The following is an 18493-nucleotide window of genomic DNA, read 5'->3' as shown; positions in this document are numbered from 1 at the left end:
CAAGCACACCCTAGCACTCCACAGCGGGTGGAGGCACACGCTGGTTTTGGCACCCACCTCGCATCTGCGCCCTGGTGCTGTGCACATCTGGACAGCCACCCATGCTTGAACCCACCTGTTGTGTGTGTGGGGATGCCCACCTGCATCTGCACCCACTGACTGTGTGCAGGCAACCTCCCACCTCTGCACCCACCCGCCACGCACATCTGCGCTCCCATGCACCCAGCACCCACCTGTGTCCCAGCACCCACCCCCCTGTGCACACCCTGCAACCCCCTGACGCCTTGGCCTGGATCCCAAAGTCCCTGTGCTGAACCCCAGATCTCCCTCATTAATCAGGGAAAGGCCTGAGATTTCTTCCCTATTCCTCCCCGCCTTCCCAAAACCACACCCCAGCTTGATCTGGGGGTGTAGTAGGGGACAGAGACAATCTGAGCAGGTCTCCAGGGCAAAACAGTGGAACATTTGCTGTTATTTATTGAAGTCAATCCCTAAAATGCCCCCAAAGCTCCTCAGGATGCTCCAAGGACATGAGAGGAGCAGACATGGCCCTTTGGTGGCTTTGCTTAGGAAAATCAAGGTATAAACAGTGTTTTGGTTTGAAAGATCTCCCTTCAAGCAAAACATGGGTCCTTTTGCTTCCAGGGTCTTGTGCAGCTCCTCCAGCATCCCTGGATCCCCACGGATCCCTCACAGATCTGTCTTGTGTCCAGTGAGGATAGATTCACAGGAGGAAGAAAACACTGCTCCAGCACATCTGAGAGAACTGAGCCATCTCAAACCTGGTGTTGAGAGCACAAAGCATTTTCCTCCAGCCAAATCCAGCTGGGGAAGCAGAGTCCCTGGGTTCTCATTAAGCACTCGGTCCTATTAGGCAAGTCCTGATTAGCTGGGCTTACCCTCTGCTCCCCCCCTCTGTGGTATTGTTTAGCCTTGGAGCCATGGGCACAGAGCTGCAGCCTGGGCCCTGCCTTTTACAGGAACACTGAAGGCACCAGAAAGGGATTTGCAGCAAACCAAATTTAATTAAAGGGGGAAAAAATAACCAAAGTTTCAGCTTGGAAAAAAAAAACCCAGACAAATAACAACAGCCCCAGGGCAAATAATTCTATTTTCTGTCAGGTCCAAGTACTGTGTTGTTGGAAGTGAAAAGATGGTTTTTCTGGGGAAATCTTTCTTGATGAGGGGGGTGAGGAGTGGGGTGCTGTTACATCATTTTGGAGCTGGAGGGAATGTTTTTCACAAAACCAGGCACCCGTGGACAATGCTCAGAAACTGGGCTGCTGGAAGGTGAGATCCCAGCAGGGCTGGGACAAGGCTGCTGCCCCACACTCAAACCCTGTTGGTACAGCTCCATCCTGCTTTATTTTATTTCACCTTGAAAGAGGGATCAGAGTGACAAGCCAAGGGGACAGTGCCAGCGGTCAGGACAGCCACGTTCCCAAACCCAGGCACTCGCCTGGGTATTGTTTAATTTCTTAGGGACGTAGCCTCTGTTCCTGCCTGTTTGCTCCTTTTTCCAGATCACCAGAGTGGCACAGCCAGTTCTCCTGGGGAGCCCTTGGGTCACTCCCTGCATTGTCAAAATTCACACTTGGTTCCTGCTCCCATGTGGCCCTTGAGAGCTCCTCTCACGTGTGGCATTGAGCTCTCCTGGGCTGAGGCATGACCCTCCACCTCTCTAAACTGATGGAGAGGGTTTCCTTAAGAAACAAAATGGAAAAGGTTCACAGGAGGCAAATGAGGAGAATTTTTCTATTCCAGAGCAGGCAAAAGCACTGGACAATCTCCAGGGGATGGAGATATCCCCTTGCTCCAGCTCTTCTGTGGGTGGCTGAAGCCCAAACGTTGGTGATGATCACCCCCAAAAGCTGGGCAGATCCTGGTCTAGCTCAGGATCATTCCTCATCCAAAAACAGCTTCATGGGAGATGCTGCAGAAGGAGCAGAGGATCTGCCCGGGTCTCCTCAAGAATTTGGCATATTTGGAAGATAACATCAGCAGGTTGCCAGGAGCAGTTGGTCCATTGCTGCTCTGCCAGCTGCAATTTTCCATCCTGGGTTTGGACTGGCCCAGGCCTCCATGTTGCTCCACACAGAGCAGTCACCTGGGATTTATGGGATTTGTGCACCCCAAGGGTTGATCTGAGGATGGAGCAGAGTGTGGAGTGACCAGGTCACCCACCTGGGCACAGCTCTAAGGACACACTACCAAAATCAGGACTCAGCACCATGGTGGTGACATCTGGAGCCACTTCTACCAAACCCCCAGGGTTCCCTTGTGCATCCAGTGTGATCTGGGGCATCTCCCCTCACACACACACCTTTGGACATGAAGGCACCATGGGATATTTACAGGTCAATGACTCTTCTCCTGAAGAGGGCAAGACCCTGACAGTGATTTTCAAACATTCCCCATGGCCCAGTGATGCCTGGGAAGTAAAAAGAGATGCCCACAGCCATGGTCTCATTCCTCCAGGCACCTGCTGTGCACTCCACCTCCAGTATCCCAGATCTCCCCATTTCATTCCCACTGGCTCCCAGTGCAATGCCACAGCAGCATCAGTCCTGCACCTCCCTCTCCTCTCCAGTCATCATCCCTGGAGGGACTCAAAGGTCCCTCAGAGGTGTGGATGTGGCACTTGGGGACATGGGTTAGTGGTGGCCTTGCCAGCGCTGGGGAATGGTTGGACTGGATGAGCTCAGAGCTTTTCCAACCTTAATGATTCCATAACACAGGCACTGGAGATGTATCTGGAGTTTGAGCAGTATCTCCCTCTGGTGGCAAAGGGACAAGACGTTTTGGGGAGAAACTCCTCCCCAGTGTGATTTTCCTGGTCTGGCAGCATTGGGAAAGATCTGGAGTGCACCAGGTCATTGGGCCACAGGAGATGGGAAGGGTGGGGAAGGGTGTCTGAAGCTGTGATTTGCTGCTGGAGTCCTCCTACTTCAAATAGAGCTTTAGAATTCACTACAGACCAGGCTTAGATGGGATATAGGGAAGAGATCCTTCCCTGTGAGGGTGGGGAGGCTCTGGCACAGGCTGGCCAGAGAAGCTGTGGTTGTCCCATCCCTGAAGTGTCCCAGGCCAGGTTGGACAGGGCTTGGAGCAACTTGGAATGGTGGAAGGTGTCCCTGCCCATGGCAGGGGATTAGAATGAGATGATCTTTAAGGTCCCTTCCAACCCAGCCCATTCTGGGACTCTCTGATTAACTACAGGTTCTTTCTACAGAGACCTGTGGCTCAGTGCTGGGATTGTACCAGCATGCAGGACTTGGCCCCTGGGTGCAATAGGGCTCTCAGGCTGGAAGCCTTTAAAGACAGACAATCTATATTATCTTTTGCAAAGACCTTTGCAAAGATGCTGCTGAGAATCAGGTGTATGAGCAGCACATCTTTCCAGCATTTATGGGGATGCAAGAATCCCACTTGAGCAGATTTTGGCAAAGGAAGTGCACACTCAACCCCAAATTTAATCTGGATTAATTTGCAGACTGAAATTAATCCTGATTTCATATTGCTCCCAATGAGAAGGTGGGGCATGGCTCATCAGTGACCAACTCTCATCATCAGGGAGCAAAGCTGTGGGAACAGACCCCTCACACAAACACCCTCATCCCTACACCCTCGGTCCCTAGATTCCCCTCTTCCTTTTGCTATTCCTTGATCTATCCAGGATTTCCACAACCATTTCATCCGAGGTCAGAGGTATCAGCTCACAGTGCACTTCTGCACTGTGGATGTGCTCTGAGAAATCAAAGTCCACATTTATTCCTGACTCCTGTGCACAAAAGTATTCTTTACTTTCTCAAAATTGTCTGTTTCCTTTCTGACTGGCCTGTGGGAGAGTTTAATGAATTAAACATTTTCTGAATCTTTTTCTAACACCCAACCTTAACCTTCCCTGACACATTTTCATGCCATTCCCCTAGATCCTGTTGCCCAGGTCCCTTCTCCACCCTCCCACTGGAAATCCCGACAGACAACTCATCCTGGGGCTGCAAGAGCCAAGAGTGGGAAGAGAGACACCTCCACATTTATTTTCACCCCCAACATGAGACACAGACACAGCAAACGCTGGTTTGGGGTGTTTTCAAGCGTAATTATATATTATCAAAAGTAGAAAACCAAGCTAGATAAAAATTCCTGCAATGGCCTGGCAGCACTGCTGCCTTCTCTGTGATCCACACAGTGACAAGGGCTCTGAAAAAGCCACTGGAACTGCTCCTGCCTGCAGAGCACAGGCACAGCACAGGGGGCTGGGGTCCAGATGGAGGCAGGGAGCCTTCATTCCCTTGGAATGTGGCTTCACTTCATCCTCAGCACCAACTGGGTTTTCCTTGCCCCAGGGGAACATCTGGCTGGCTGAGCCCTGAGCAGTGAATGCAACGTGGAAGCTTTTTTTAAATAATTCTTCACATGCCTGTGCCCTCCCTGCTGCCTTTCTTGCCCTGTGGCAGCAGCAGAGTCCTGCCCACAGCAGGACAACAGCTGGAGAGCAGAGCCAGATGTGCTCCAGCTGGCACTCAGGAGCTCGGTGGTGAATCCAGCTGATTACACCTCAGTTAACATGTTAAGCCATGTCCTGGGCACAAACTTGTGCCCTGGGCACAAATCCATGCCCAGCCAGACTGGTGGGAAGCACTGGCTATTTCTGAGACCATGGTATTGATGGGTTTAGTTTCTGACACAAATAAACCCTGCCTGCACTGCGGGTTTTATGGTGGCAGTAGAACAGGTTTGAGATTTGGCCTAAATTTAGGTGGAAGCATCCAGGCAGATGTGGATTATAACCTGGTCTAGTGGAAGGTGTCCCTGCACGTGGCAGGGGTTGCAACTGGGTGAGCTTTAAGGTCCCTTCCAACCCAAATAATTCTGGGGTCCTGTGATCTGCTGGAAGGAGACAAGGAGGAGGCTGGAGAGAAAAGACCACTTGAGGAGGCAAGACAGTGGGCAAGCAGCAGGACATGGCTTGTAATTCCAGGTTCTGATTCTGAGGTTCTGGTCTGCAGCAGGAAGAGAATCTGCAATCCTGTGTGACCCCAAAAATGGATTTGGTAAAGGCCTCAAGATAAACCTGATGGAGAAAAACAATCAAGCAATGCTGAGCCTTACTTGAGGCCTTACTCTGCCCAGAAGGAAGGACATCTGAGAGCAAAACCCATCATTTTTCTCATTTAGGCACTTATTTGTCCTGAGAAAACTGCTTTGGCCAGCACTGCAGCCCCTGGAGACAGCAACTGCGACAGGCCAGCAGCTTGTGCAGGCACTGGCTTAGGGACACACCTCAAGTCACTGTCACAAATACACCAAAGGCAGAAGGCTCTGGCTGCCTGGCAGGTCTGTGACATAAATAAGCTCAATAAATAACCAGCCCTGGTCTTTTAGGGCTTTTTAAGGCTTTTGAAGTTCTTCAAGACTGCCACTGGAAGATGTACTGGGAGGGAAGGTGAAGTCCCAGTGATGGAGGAGCACATCTGCCCCATGGCAGGGGCACCGTGGGGACAGTCTTTGTCCCACCACCTCCTGCCATGCCCTGTTGATGAGACAGTCACCCCAAGGCTGGCCCAAGGTGACAGTGCAGCCATTTACAGGGTCACTCTGGTAACCCAGACAGGTCTGTCCCCTCTCCCAGCTCCCCCAGTCCTCGCTGGGAGCATTTAGGGCCGGCCTTAGGGGTGGAGGTGAAGCATGGTGACCTCAGCTTGCTCCTCACCACAGTCCCCTGTGGGCCACAAGGGTGGGTGTCCCAAAGGTGATGGCACCCCACAAGGGCACCCTCTGTCCCTGTGGGCTCTGAGCCCTCTTTGGGGAGACCTGCCACCCCACAGCTGCCTGTGTTGCCAAAGGAAGAGCTTCTCTGCAGATGCTTGTGGGCACAAGCGCCCAGGATTGGGCTGATGCTGGCTGTCCCAAGGGATAAATCCCCTCCTCTTCCTCCTCCTCCTTCTCCCAGGCAGCCTGGGGGAGGCTGAGCTTTGCTGTCCCTTTGCACCAGGGCCATGCTTGTGGCTGTGGCTGTCCCTGTCCCAGGCGAGGCGAAGCCTCCTGCACTTGCACTGAAATACACAGAGGAGCTCTCGGTTGAATCCGGGGAGAAGCCACTGGGATGGGATGTGGATGGGGGAAAATCAGGCTCCTGCCCTGCTCCATCCTCCTGTGCCATTCCCAGAGCACCAGTGCTGGCTTTGATGCCCCCTCCATTCCCCACTGCCAGTCCAGAGGGATGGATGTCCCTCATGGGGAGGGAAGAGTTTGCCCCAGGCTCAGCACCAGGGGGTTTCCCCATCATCCATCCTCCAGGAAAAGCCTCTCCCACGCCACCATCCCCGAAAGCTGCGTTGATCACAGACACATCTCCCGTCTTCAAGGCCAGCTTCACCAGCAGCCAGTGGTGATGGTCTGTCCAGCTGTCCTCCAAACACCCTTTGGACTGCAGCAGCGATGAGCTGGTCTCATTTTTGGGCTCTGTCTTGGCCCCTTCCACTGGCAAGGACTCCTCATCTCCCAAAGTCCCTGAACTCTGCCCAGCTTGGGAGCTCTCTCCAGACGCCTCCTCATCCCCAGCTGCTGCAGCACTGCACATTGTCTCCAGGAATCCCTGCCAGATCTCTGTGGACTTGGGATGGAGCAGGCTGTAGTAAATCACCAGAGCTGTGGCACCTGGAAAGGAGCAGAAAAGTGTCACTGAGGAGTCCCAGCAGCATTGTGGTCAGCTGTGGAGAGGAGGCCAGACCTTGAGGCACCTCCAGATCAACAAGACCTGTGCAAAGATGCTGCTGAGAATCAGGTGTATGAGCAGCACATCTTTCCAGCATTTATGGGGATGCAAGAATCCCACTTGAGCAGATTTTGGCAAAGGAAGTGCACACTCAACCCCAAATTTAATCTGGATTAATTTGCAGACTGAAAGTTGCCCAGCAGGGAGATGTGTAATGAAAGAAACCTTCCATGTCACAGCATCCCCATCCTCTGGCCTTTAAACCAGCAAGTTTTTAAGACAGCTTCCTACTTATACCCTAAACTTATGCAAGACCACAGGAATTGCTCCTTTTCCATCCCATTTCTTTAACCCAGTTGATCTGAGGGTCTGAGGAGTTGCACAACTTCCCTCTGCCCCCATCCCTCTGGGAAAATATGACCCTGCTTGGCACAAAGATGTTCCCAGGGCTGGATCACCTCTGCTCTGAAGCCAGGCTGGGAGAGCCTAGGAGTGTTCATCTGGAGAAGAGAAGGCTCCAGGGAGACCTCAGAGCCCCTTCCACTGCCTAAAGGGGCTCCAGGAGAGCTGGAAAGGGACTTGGCACAGGATACTGGATGCTCATTTCTCAAAATGTGCAATACAGGCTGTAAAATGGATTTCTTACCTATTAAAGACCCTGACATGACAGCCCCAGTCACAGTCAGGCTGTTCCTCAGCTCTGCCTGCAGGAACCGGGTGCCCAAGAGCAGCAGGAGCGTGTTCTCCATCAGCATTATCTGCAAGGCAGAGGGAAGAGACTCATCACTTATATCCTTCTGATGGCTTTAGATAAAGCCATCTCTCATAACAGAAAACAGAGATTTCCTAGATTAGATTTTCATCAATTCTTAGAATCACAGAATGGTTTGGTTTGGAAGGAACCTTAAAGTTTATCTTATTGCACCCCCTGCCATGGGCAGGGACACCTTCCACTACCCCAGGTTGCTCCCAGCCCCATCCAACCCTGCCTTGAGCACTTCTGCTGTTACATTTTGCACCTAATTTATCACTTAAAACACAGAAGCTGTCAAACTGAACTTTCTGCAAGGTCTTCACCTACTTTTTGCCACTGACATTGTAAGGCTGCCTCTGAGGAATCAAAGCCAGCGCAGAAGGCACATCCACCTTGGTGAGCACGTGGCTTTGTCAGGACACAGTAAAATGCTGGATTTTGAGCAAGTGGTGATGGGAGAGATGAAAATGGAGAGTTTGAAGCTGTTTCTCGTTCCCAGCAGCTTCATCCAAGCGGAATACAAAACAATTCCAGGTACTCACTGCATAAAACACAGCCACCCTGGTCCTGGAGGGGCCGGGCCGGACATTGATGTAGCAGAAGATGTACACAGCTCCCAGCAGGCAGTTGAAGAGCCTCCAGCGGCACGGCTGGGCCACAATATCTGTCTGCTGGGCCCCCAGCCAGAAGGACATGAGCAGCCAGTGGACCCCTGCAGGGAGAAGGGACTGGATTTGCAAAGCCATTCCTGGGGGAGGCTGCAAAAAGTCCCAGCAGCAGGAGCATCACAGGGCTGACATGGGGGTGGGATGTGGAAAACAGGATCTCAGGTCTTACCTGCCACAGCGAAAACCCAGAAGGAATAGAGCCTGGCAAAGAGCACCAGGGCCAGGACCCGGGTCCCCAGCATCCCTGTCCTCCAGAGCAGCAGGCACAGGATGACAGCAGCTGGTGGGCTCAGGTGTCCCGGCTTCATCAGGAAGGTGAAGTGGCTGTAGGAGACCAAAGCCCAGGCCAGGGACAGCAGGGACAGCCCCGCGCTGACACCTGTGTGGGGACAGGGGCAGTCAGGGCGCTGATGGAGGCCCAAATGCACAGCAGGGCAAATTCTCTGTGTTAAGGAGGTGTTGGTAGCACAGCACCCCCATACAAACCAGAAACCCCTTGATCCTATAAACTGAATCACAAAAGGGGCCTTAAGGCCATCTAGGCCAGTCCCTTGCAATGAGCAGGGACCCCTTCCACCAGACCAGGTTTCTCAGAGCCCTGTCCTGTGGTTGCAACAGTTTGGTCAGACAGAGAAAGCCAGATAAACTTTCCCAGGAATTTTTCTGGGAATAATTTTGACAAGGCTGAGAGAAAGAATTAATCTTGCAGCTGGTGTTTTGAACAGTTGTTTTCTTATAAGATGTTTACCAAAGGGTGTCTTCTTAATTAGCCAGTGGTGATGGGGTGTTGATTAAATGACCAATCAGGCCCACCTGTATCAGAACAGTGTATAAAAAGGAATGGGTTTCCAATAAACTTGGGATCAGCCTGCTGAAGAGAGTTACACTTTATGTGGCACTTCACTTCGTTCCTGACTCAACAGTGACACTGCCCAACCTGACTTGAATGTTACCAGGGATGAAACGAGCATTTCAACTAAATACTGCTAAATCTGGTGCTTGGCATCTCCCTGTGGATACCCTCTGAGTGCTGTCTCCATGGACAGATCTCTGAAGCCTCAGGGCAGCTCCAGCCCAGTCACTGTCATCGGACCAGAGAAGGACAATAAGCGAGTGTGACCTTGCACATGCTGTGACTCCACACTGCAACCTCCCTCTTTGCACACATGAAAGTACACTTCTGGGGCAAAGCAGCCACCTTTGCATTCAGCCACAGCAGATCTTTCAGCCACGTTTGTCCCTGCTGCTTCTCGTCAAGGCTTCCCAGTCCCTTTGCATCCGGAAGCCACACACATCCCTCACCCAAACGCCCCACCCCTGAACCATCCTCCTGGGAACTCACCAGGGATGAAGCCTGCTGGCTCCACGGCCACCACGACATAGGCCTGGAGCAGAAGGTGAGGCAGGGTCTGCAGCAGGGCCTCCAGCAGCCGCAGCACACAAACATCCCCGAGCTGAGCCAGCAGCTCCCCGGCACCGCCGCCCGTCTTCGCCGCCGCCCGCAGAACATCCCAGTACCTGCAAGAGCCACCATGACGGGATGCCCACCCTGGCTGGAAGAAATTTGGGGCTGCACCCGGGTTGTGGGGGGTGGGTGGGTGGCAGGGAGTGTCTCTCACCGCTTCCAGAGGCCCAGCTGCAGGAGGTGGAGCGCCAGGAGGCAGCAGCCGGGTGCGTGTCCGTCTGCCCGGAACCAGAGGATGCTGAGGAGCTGGGCGGCGTAGCCGGGCACCAGGCAGGCAATGCTCAGCCCGAACCAGCCCAGCTGCCCACGGACAAGGTAGTGGATGATGGCACAGAGCCCTGGAGAAGGGCAGAGAGGCGCTGCTGAGGGATGACACAGCCACACCCCCCCAGCAACTGAGCGGTGCCACTCTTAACCAGAGAATCCCAGAATGGTTTGGGGGGGAAGGAACCTTAAAGCTCCTTTCATTCCACCCCCCTGCCATGGTCAGGGACACCTCCCACTATCCCAGGTTGCTCCAAGCCCTGTCCAACCTGGCCTTGGACACTTCCAGGGATGCCGGGCAGCCACAGCTTCTCTGTGCCAGCTTCTCCCTACCCTCACAGGGAAGAATTTCCTCCTAATATCCAATGTAACCCTGCTCTCTGTCAGTTTAGAGCCATTCCCGCCAGAACCCCATCTCCCAGCCCGTCCAGGGTGCTCGCAGCCCTTCTCCTGGGCTTATCTCCAGCTGCCGGCTCCGGGTGGCTTTGTCAGCTGAGGCACAGCCACCGCCACCGAGGGGCCCGGCCCCCAGGAAGGCTCTGATAAAAAGCTTGGGCTCCAAAATAAACAAATAGATAAATAAGCGGGAGAAAAAAAAAAAATCCAAGAGGACGGCCGGGCCCGCGGGGATGCCGGGAGCAGAACCGCGCATCTCCCCAAGCGCGGGGCGCAGGGATGACCCCCCCTCCCCGGTACACGGAGGTGATTCGGGACCCCCGGGATGGCCTCAAAGGGGGCCATTCGGGCCTTCCCACGGGCCTTCCCCCTCCCCTCCGCCGGAGCGCAGCCCCGCACGCCCCCGCGCATCCTGCGCGCATCCTGCGCGCTCACTCACGGGCGCCGCTCTCCGCCGCCAGCAGCGTCAGGCTGAGCCTGGGGACGGCCCCGCGCATCCTGGGAGCAGGACGGGGAGGAGGAGGTGGGAGGAAAGGGAGGAGAAGAAGGAGGAGGAGGAGGAGGAGGAGGAAGAAGGAGCCGCCAGGGCCGGTCCCGCTCCGCGCGCCCCTCCCCGGCCTCACCGGGCACCTCCCCCCGTGTCCCCTCCCCGGGCAGTGTGACATCACGGTGCTTGCGCCACCCCCGGGGGCTCGGGGACACAGAGACCGACCTTGGCTTCACCATCCCGAGACCCCTGGAGCTGCTGTGCGCTGCCACAAACCCATCCCGTCCCCCCCGAATTGCTGTGCACCGGCACAATTCCCCCCCTCCGATGTCCCCCTGGCTCTTGTGCGGCGGCACAAGCCCACCGCGGTGTCCCCTGGGTTCTTCAGCACCGGCTCAAGCCCATCCCATTGCTCCCTGTGCTGTTGTTCACCGGCACAAGCCCACCCTGATGCGCCCCAAATTGTCGCGCACCGGGGCACGGCCACCCCGATGTCCCCGCGCGGTGCCCGCGATGTCCCCGTGTCGCGGGGATGAGCACTAGGTGGCAGCTGGGACATGGTGTGCGCACAGCCATAAATTCATCCCGCTGCTTTCCCGCCCTACCACAGAGATGAAACCGCTGTGAAATGGGATCCCAGGCATCGGAGGTTGCAGGAGCCCTCTTGTGTGCATTTGCTTTTTTTATCCCAATTTCCAGCCCTGCAGCCTCCAGCGCTGATCTTTTTAGAAAATAAATTCCCAGCAAGTTGCTACAGGAAAACCCATGAAGGGGAGTTTAATTAAGGCAAAATATCACCTCTGGTTTTGGTGGCTTTTGCAATATTCTTCAGGAAGATCCCAAAATAAATAAATTTGTACACCAGCTGGGGTGTTGGATGTACCTGTGTTCCAGGACTTTCATACATTTATTGCTGGGTTTTTTTTTAATTTTATTGAGTTGGTTTTGGTGGCTTTTGCAATATTCTTCAGGAAGCTTCCAAAACTTTGTACACCAGCTGGGCTGTTGGATGTACCTGTGTTCCAGGAGTTTAATACATTTATTGCTTTTTTTTTTAAATTTTATTGAGATTTTTTTTGCAACTCTGGCAATAAAGCCCAGGCTCTGCTGTGTAACAGTAGCCACCAAACTGCTCAGAAATGTCCTTGCCTGGTTTCCCTACTCGTGGGAGCATCCCCAGGTACTCTGTGGGTCTCCAGCACTGCTTTTTACAGGAACTTGTCATCTTTGCAGCCTCCAATCCATCTGATTGGGTTTGGGGGCCCTTTGGGTGTAAAGGACAACCCACTTCTCCTCCTGTCCCACTGCCCTGCCCATATTTGTGTTTCATTAATTAATGATGTTGGGCTGCTGGGCCCAGCTCCAGCAAAGTGTTTTAATAAAGTCAGGGGTGTAATTAGGGCTCTGAAGCCAAGTGAAGCTCAGCCTTGGCTGTCTCTGTCCTCCACAGCAGCAAATACCACGTGGCCCATTCCTAGAAAACCCAATTTTTAGCCTACAAAGCACAACTCAGCCTCTAATGGGCACCAAAGCCTCTTCCGGACCTGACAGTGGGATGGGGAAGAACAATTTTTGCAAATTCATCAGTGAGGACGCTGCCAGGGTCCATGCAGGCACAGCGTGAACCTTCTTGTCACCCACAGAAGACATGTGAACCTCATCATCTCATCCCCCCTGCCCTCCACCACCATCATTCCCACCCTGAGGAGTCTCAGCTGTCTCTCCTCAGTCTCTCCTCCTGTGTTCCAAGCCAGGAATAAATCCTGTGCCATCACCACCCCGGAGCTTTGCTAGGCAGAGAAGGAGGAAGCCAGAAGGCCTTCCAGAAGATATTCCCAGAGCTAGCCACCCTCCCCAGTTTCTCTGCCAGCTCCCAGTTGCTCTGGCTGCCTCCCAGCCACCGGTTTGGCTGCACTTTTCTCTGCTGGATTTCAGCACCCAGGAGCCTCTTTTGCTAAAAAAACTCCTCATGTCTCCAAGAAAGCTACATCCTGGAGAAGAGAAGGATCTGGGGCAACCTCAGGGCTTAAAAGGGAGAGCTGGAGAAGGATTTGGGACGAGGGATGGAGGGACAGGACACAGGGAATGGCTTCCTACTGCCAGAGGGCAGGGACAGATGGGATATTGGGAAGGAATTCTTCCCTGTGAGGGTGGGGAGGCCCTGGCACAGGTTTCCCAGAGAAGCTGTGGCTGCCCCTGGATCCCTGGAAGTGTCCAAGGCCTGGCTGGACAGGGCTTGAAGGAATTTGATCTGGTGGAAGCTGTCCCTGGCCATGGCTCCAGCCCCTGGAGCAGCTCCATGGCCTCCTCTGGACTCTCTCCAGCAGCTCCAAGTCTTTCTTGTGTTGGGGACCCCAAGGTATGGGCTCAGTGCTCCAGGTGAGCTGCCCACAGGTGGCATCGCACGGACCCAGCTGCTCCTCACCTGCTGAGCCATTCTTCAGCCCAGATGTTTGGCTGCACATCTGTCTGCAAACACCCCACAACACCTCAGGGAAGGGTTTCGGCAACAGCCCTGCCCTAAAGGATTTGGGGACCAGGGCACATCTTCTGCAGGTCCTTCCCTTGCCTGAGGTGACGCAGCAGAGCAGATCTGACAGGTGATTGAGGATGACACCAGGAGATGCAGACATTCGGTTTTTCCTCTGTAAAATGTACATTTTTATTGCTGTACAGAGGTGATTCTTAGAACAGCTGGTCCTGGCATCCACAAGAACATTTGCCTTCCTGGATTAGGTGCAAAGCACCCAATTCCGAAGCTGTTTGTGGGAGCTGCTCTGTAAAAGTGACCGCAGCACAATTATGTGTAACCACATTGTGGGACCAAGTACGTTCGACATGCGAGTATTTGACCTCAAAAAAAAAAAAGCAAAAATGAGGAAAGAAAAGCACCTAAAAGAGCAACCCAGAGAAACAAGAAGCCTGCGGGCAGCCTGAAAGCTGCTGAAAAGGCTGTGCTGGAAGCCTCGGTGAAATAGTTGCTTTGATTGGGAAAGAAAACAAAGAGATCTAAGAAAAATCCCTGCAGGGCACGAAGGGCGAGCCCAGGGAGGCTCCGGCAGGGATGAGCTCAGCCGTGCTCCAGCAGCTGCCGGAGGAGAGCGGCAACTCCCACGGAATGGGGCTGGCCGGATTCAAGCAGGAAAGAGGGATAAAAGAGAAGTGAAGATCCCTTTGCAACAGGCACCTGAATTTATAGAAATGTCTATAAATGTATAAAAAAGCAGGGAGGCACTGGAGGAATCCATGGTGAGAAAGGAGGATGCTTAGGAGTGCTGTGCTCAGAGACCTCTTCTGTCTATGGCAAGAGAATAAAGATAATAATAAAACTAAAATTGCTGGGCATGGGCTGTAATGATGTCCATAAATAGTTATGGCATAAAATATCTTACGTGCCATGCAGGTAACCTAGTAATGAAAATGTTTTGGTGAAAAAATTTGAAAAAAACCCAAACCTCATTTGGATTCTTAACTCTTAGATTTCTCTTTTCCTCTCTTATTTTTCCCTGCCATTCCCTAGTGCAGATCTTTTCCATTTTCTTAATTGTCCAGATTTTCCCTTCCAACAGCAGTAATGATGTAGAATTAATGACAGCCCATTAACCCTCTTCCTAAATTCCAAAGAACTAACTTCCCATTCAACATAGGTTTGGTGGGTTTTATTTTAACATTCCAGCTGATGATTATTTTACTTCTATGATGATATATTGTTCATGCTTGTAAAGGAAATATAAAACCTCTGAAAACAGATGGAAACATTCCTTGAGTGAGCTGCTGTGGCCAAAGGGTTGCTCAAAGGGAGGAGCCCAGGGTGGTTTTTCTCATCTCAACACATTTCCCGAGGCGATGCCGCAATGCTTTGAAAGCCAGACCTTGGTTCCTCCTGGGACAACAGCAAAGAGGATTCATTGGGTGTCCCCAGAGCTCCCCAAAGCCTCATTGGCCACCAGAAAGCTGTGGAGGTCAAACATCCCTCCAGAAACAGCACAAACCCACCCAGCTTTGCTCCTTCATCTTCATCCGGGTGGCTGACACTGATCCTGGGACTGTTCCAGCCTAGAGCTCCTCCTACCTGGTAACAGCCAAAATATTCTCATTATTCAGCCTCTCTCAAAAGGTTTTGTCCTTCTTAAATGGGTGGAGACTTCATGTCTTTAATGTTTAGCTTATCATGTTTATTTATTTTGTTTTATAGCCTTAACTGATCTGTGGCTCCAGTCTGTCATGAGCCAGTTCTAGAGGTGTCAAATGTTGATAAGGGAGAGGAGTTTTTGTTGGCAGCAGGAAATGCAAATACTCAAAAATTTATCCTCAAAAAAATGTAATTCTTGAGGGGAAGAATAACAACAGTGTCCAAGAAAGAATAAGGAGAAGCTGGCTTTTGGGTTAACTGGGAAGAAAATTGCTTTTTCAGCTCTTTTTTTTTAAGTAGAAAAGCTTGAGAAAACCCATGGGGTTGTTTTGTATAAATGTAGCAAAAATTGTCTTATTTTCTGAATTAACAGCTTTACCTTCCATAAGGCAAATCAAATTTATTGCAATGCACTGCAGGTTATCAAGAAATCCAGGATAAATTGCTGGTCACTTAAAGCATTAATTAAAAGGGATTTAAAATTGAATTTTTTGCATGGAAGTTTCTTCCTATGCCATGATTCTATGTGTGCTCCAGGAAAATCTTAAAACAATAGACACGATGATGACAAAAATGTGTAATAACCTCTTTTAGGTAACTTCCAGGTCTTGAAGAACATTTCTCTGTGTCACATCTGGGACTATGGAGGGACAAGGCTCTAACCAATGTCCTGGTCTCCTTTCTCTGCAGTGACCCAGGATCCCAGCCCACCCTCTGCCATGAAAATCCTTCCTTTTCTCCTTGTTTTCCTCTTGGTGGCATTTCACGGAGCTGCAGGTAAGGTGAGGGACTAAAGAGAAGATGTTGATGTCTTGCAAAGCTCTCCTGTCCCCTTTGGATGTGACCAAGCTGCCTCCTGCAAAGAATCCTCACATAAATCATCAAAACTCATTGGAGATTGCAGATAAGAAATTAAATTAGCAGGCAAATACTCCAAGCATCACTTTGAAAGGGGCAACCTCAAAATTACCATTCAGCACCAGCGTTTTCCCCATTAAACCCTGCAGGCTTGTACTTAAATTACTTAGCCTCTGAGTCACCCAACAAACAAATTAAATCATGATCAAGTATTCTTAAACCACACAGAAAAAAAAGAAAAAGTAATCTGGCCCCACGTTCTTCAAATATCCTTTGCTTTAGGAGCTGGGACATAAGGTGGAGAGGCACAAAATCATGATACCTGTTGGGGGGTCCAAAGGAGTCTGGGACCCCAGACCAACTCTATTGTCCAGAAGAAGGGATTTTATTTTAATATCAGCCCTGAAAATGGCACAGCTAAATTTGCAAGGTGCTCTGTGCACAAACAGAGGCTGGTGGAGTTTTGATCTCTGTGGGAACAGGATGGAAAGTGTCCTCTAGGGAAGTTAGGATGGGAAAAGTCTGTGATGAACTGCAGCAGACCAGAAATGTGGGAAAAGTGTCATATATATATTCCTGGAGGGATTTAAAAGCCATCTGGATGTGGCCCTGAGGACATGGATTAGTGGAGGGCTTGGCAATGCTGGGTTAACAGTTGGACTTGACGATCTTGAAGGTCTTTTCCAACCCAAAGGAATCTGTGATCCTATGATTTTATGTGGTTGTCTGGTGTCCTTCTTACCTGGGCCTCTGCCTGTGCCAGTTCCCAGAGGCAGGACACTGGGCAAAGAGTTCTTTGGGTCTGTTTTATGTCCTTATCTAACACACAGGGGATGTCTGGCATGTTTTCAGTAGGACCTTCTGGGTGTATTAAAGCCAGAAATTTATCTGTATCTGGGAAGAAAAGTGCTCCTGAGAGCTCAGACTGCTCACAATGCCTCACAGACTGCTAGTCTGAGACCAGGAATGTTTTATTCACCCTTTAAACCACTCCTTTATTACTCCCTGGGATTTTCTGGGTGTGTATATATCACTCTGCTGACATGCTGGGAATCCAGCCCACCAGAGATGTGCAGGATGCACTGTCCATATTTAATAACCATTTCCTGTTTGCTGGAACAAGCTCCCCTCTCTCTGAATACTTTGCAATGTTCCATGGATGAGCTGGAAACTGGAATTAATTGGTTCATGTGCACTCAGGTGCACCCAGAACACTTCAGCTGCCAGGCTGCATCTTTATTAATCGACCAAACAGGGCCAGGCAACCTCCTGCCTAATTGCTGGTCTGCTCCCTGGGGTTGTTTTGATCCCTGACAATTAGCACCTTCATGGATAAAACCTGTTCTGGGAATAGCACAGGCTGGTGGCCGTTCCCAATGGCAGTTTGAATTGTGGGTATCCTATTTTGGCATGAAAGAAGGAATTAAGAGTGTTTGCTTGGTCATTGTGCCCACAGACCTCCTCCTCTGAGGACTGAACTGTCACGTCCTTGTCAGCTCACAGGGATTAAGCAAAATGCAAATCCCTGCCGGAAATAAAATGTCTCCCATCTTTTGTTTATTTATTGGTTTATTTGTTCTTTTTTAAGGTAGAAGCTTGGCAAGGCCCAGGAGACCTTACATGGAGTGTGGGTATCGTGGGACCTTCTGCCACAGGGGGAAATGCCCTCGTGGCAACGATTACCTGGGGTCGTGTCGTTCTGGGTACAGTTGCTGTAGGTGGTAAGTTCAGGATTTGTCTGGGGCAAAGATGACTTCCCAAATTGTCACTGGAATCCCAAACAGCAGGATTTTCCTCATAATCATAATTCTGAATATCCTTTCCTTTGTAGGCTCTAGTGTGGCTAATTGTGGAGAATCTCCAGGAGTGATTGCTTTTGACATCGTTGGATTCAAGGAATTGTTGCAGCAGCAACCAAGGATTTGTCATTCTCCTTTCAATAAAAGCAAGATATCGGGAGGTTGCATGGCTGCCCTGTGTGGTATTGTCAATCATTTCCAAAAGTAATTAATTTCCCATTCATTTCCCATGTCTTATTTCCATTAAGAATTTTAAACAAGAATTGTGAAATTAATCTAGACCTGCCAGGAATGTGTAGTTCACCAAAATATTTACCCCTCTGGGGCTCCTGACAAGCACTCCACACATGCCTGCTAGGGAATTCTCTGTCATGGCTGAGATCAGTCACCATTTCCACTCGGAGCACAAAAGTCTTCTCCAGTGTGACACTTCACAGCATCTCTGCTCTGAAACCTTTGGGTTCCCATCTGATCCAGAGCTTTCAGACCTGGGAAAAAGCATATTTTATTTTTTTTTATTATGGGAACTAAAGTCACACTGAGCAGGACAAATTGGTAATCTGAAGTCTGATTTTATACTTGCCATTTCTGTCTGCTATAAATTTGGAGTGAATCTGCAAAATTTATATTTGCTGCAGTTGCAAAACAGGAGATCAGAGTTAGACCTGTGACATTGCTTGAGCCAATTATAGAAACATGTGCAAGAGGCCAAATCCACTGTGCCTCTGATCACTTCTCTTCCAAGAGATTCAGCCTGTCCTGCCCTGGACCACAAAAGAAAACCTAGAAGGTGCAAGTTGCTCAGAGAGCTCGTGTCTCTGCACAGTCAGGAGCATCCTTGTGCTGACAAGGAATCCTTCATGCCCAGAGAAGCTGTGGTTGCACCTGGGTCCCTGGAAGTGTCCCAGGCCAGGTTGGATGGGGCTTGGAGCACCCTGGGATAGTGGAA

At 51.1% G+C, this 18493-nt stretch overlaps 2 protein-coding genes across 2 annotated transcripts; one reads left to right on the top strand and one right to left on the bottom strand.

Moving 5' to 3' along the window:
- Positions 1-4081: 4081 nt before the first annotated feature.
- XKR5 (XK related 5) lies at positions 4082-10890 on the bottom strand. The gene is made up of 7 exons (XM_039696049.1): positions 10708-10890; positions 9763-9946; positions 9486-9661; positions 8313-8522; positions 8018-8187; positions 7368-7479; positions 4082-6663 (listed from the first exon to the last, which is right to left on the bottom strand). The coding sequence occupies exons 1-7, from the start codon at positions 10763-10765 to the stop codon at positions 5597-5599; spliced, it is 1977 nt and encodes a 658-aa protein (XP_039551983.1). The 5' UTR covers positions 10766-10890; the 3' UTR covers positions 4082-5596.
- Positions 10891-14580: 3690 nt separating this feature from the next.
- LOC120496013 (gallinacin-4-like) lies at positions 14581-17470 on the top strand. Its single transcript, XM_039696039.1, has 3 exons — positions 14581-14830; positions 15578-15664; positions 17334-17470. Exons 2-3 carry the CDS (start codon positions 15607-15609, stop codon positions 17468-17470), a joined length of 195 nt encoding a protein of 64 aa, XP_039551973.1. The 5' UTR covers positions 14581-14830; positions 15578-15606.
- The last annotated feature ends 1023 nt before the right edge of the window (positions 17471-18493 follow it).

Source organism: Passer montanus, unplaced genomic scaffold, assembly GCF_014805655.1.
Source record: "Passer montanus isolate IOZ18808 unplaced genomic scaffold, ASM1480565v1 scaffold94, whole genome shotgun sequence".
NCBI lineage: Eukaryota > Metazoa > Chordata > Aves > Passeriformes > Passeridae > Passer > Passer montanus.
Note: the sequence above shows the minus strand (reverse complement) of the source record. Positions and strands in the feature narration are given on the sequence as shown.

Coding starts and splice junctions, on each gene's coding strand:
- XKR5 (XM_039696049.1), bottom strand. CDS start 10,765: ATGCGCGGGGCCGTCCCCAGGCTCAGCCTGACGCTGCTGGCGGCGGAG. Junction 9,662..9,762: donor CAGCTGGGCCTCTGGAAGCG/GTGAGAGACACT, acceptor TGGCTCTTGCAG/GTACTGGGATGTTCTGCGGG. Junction 7,480..8,017: donor GGGTGGCTGTGTTTTATGCA/GTGAGTACCTGG, acceptor TCTGCCTTGCAG/ATAATGCTGATGGAGAACAC.
- LOC120496013 (XM_039696039.1), top strand. CDS start 15,607: ATGAAAATCCTTCCTTTTCTCCTTGTTTTCCTCTTGGTGGCATTTCAC. Junction 15,665..17,333: donor GGCATTTCACGGAGCTGCAG/GTAAGGTGAGGG, acceptor TTCTTTTTTAAG/GTAGAAGCTTGGCAAGGCCC.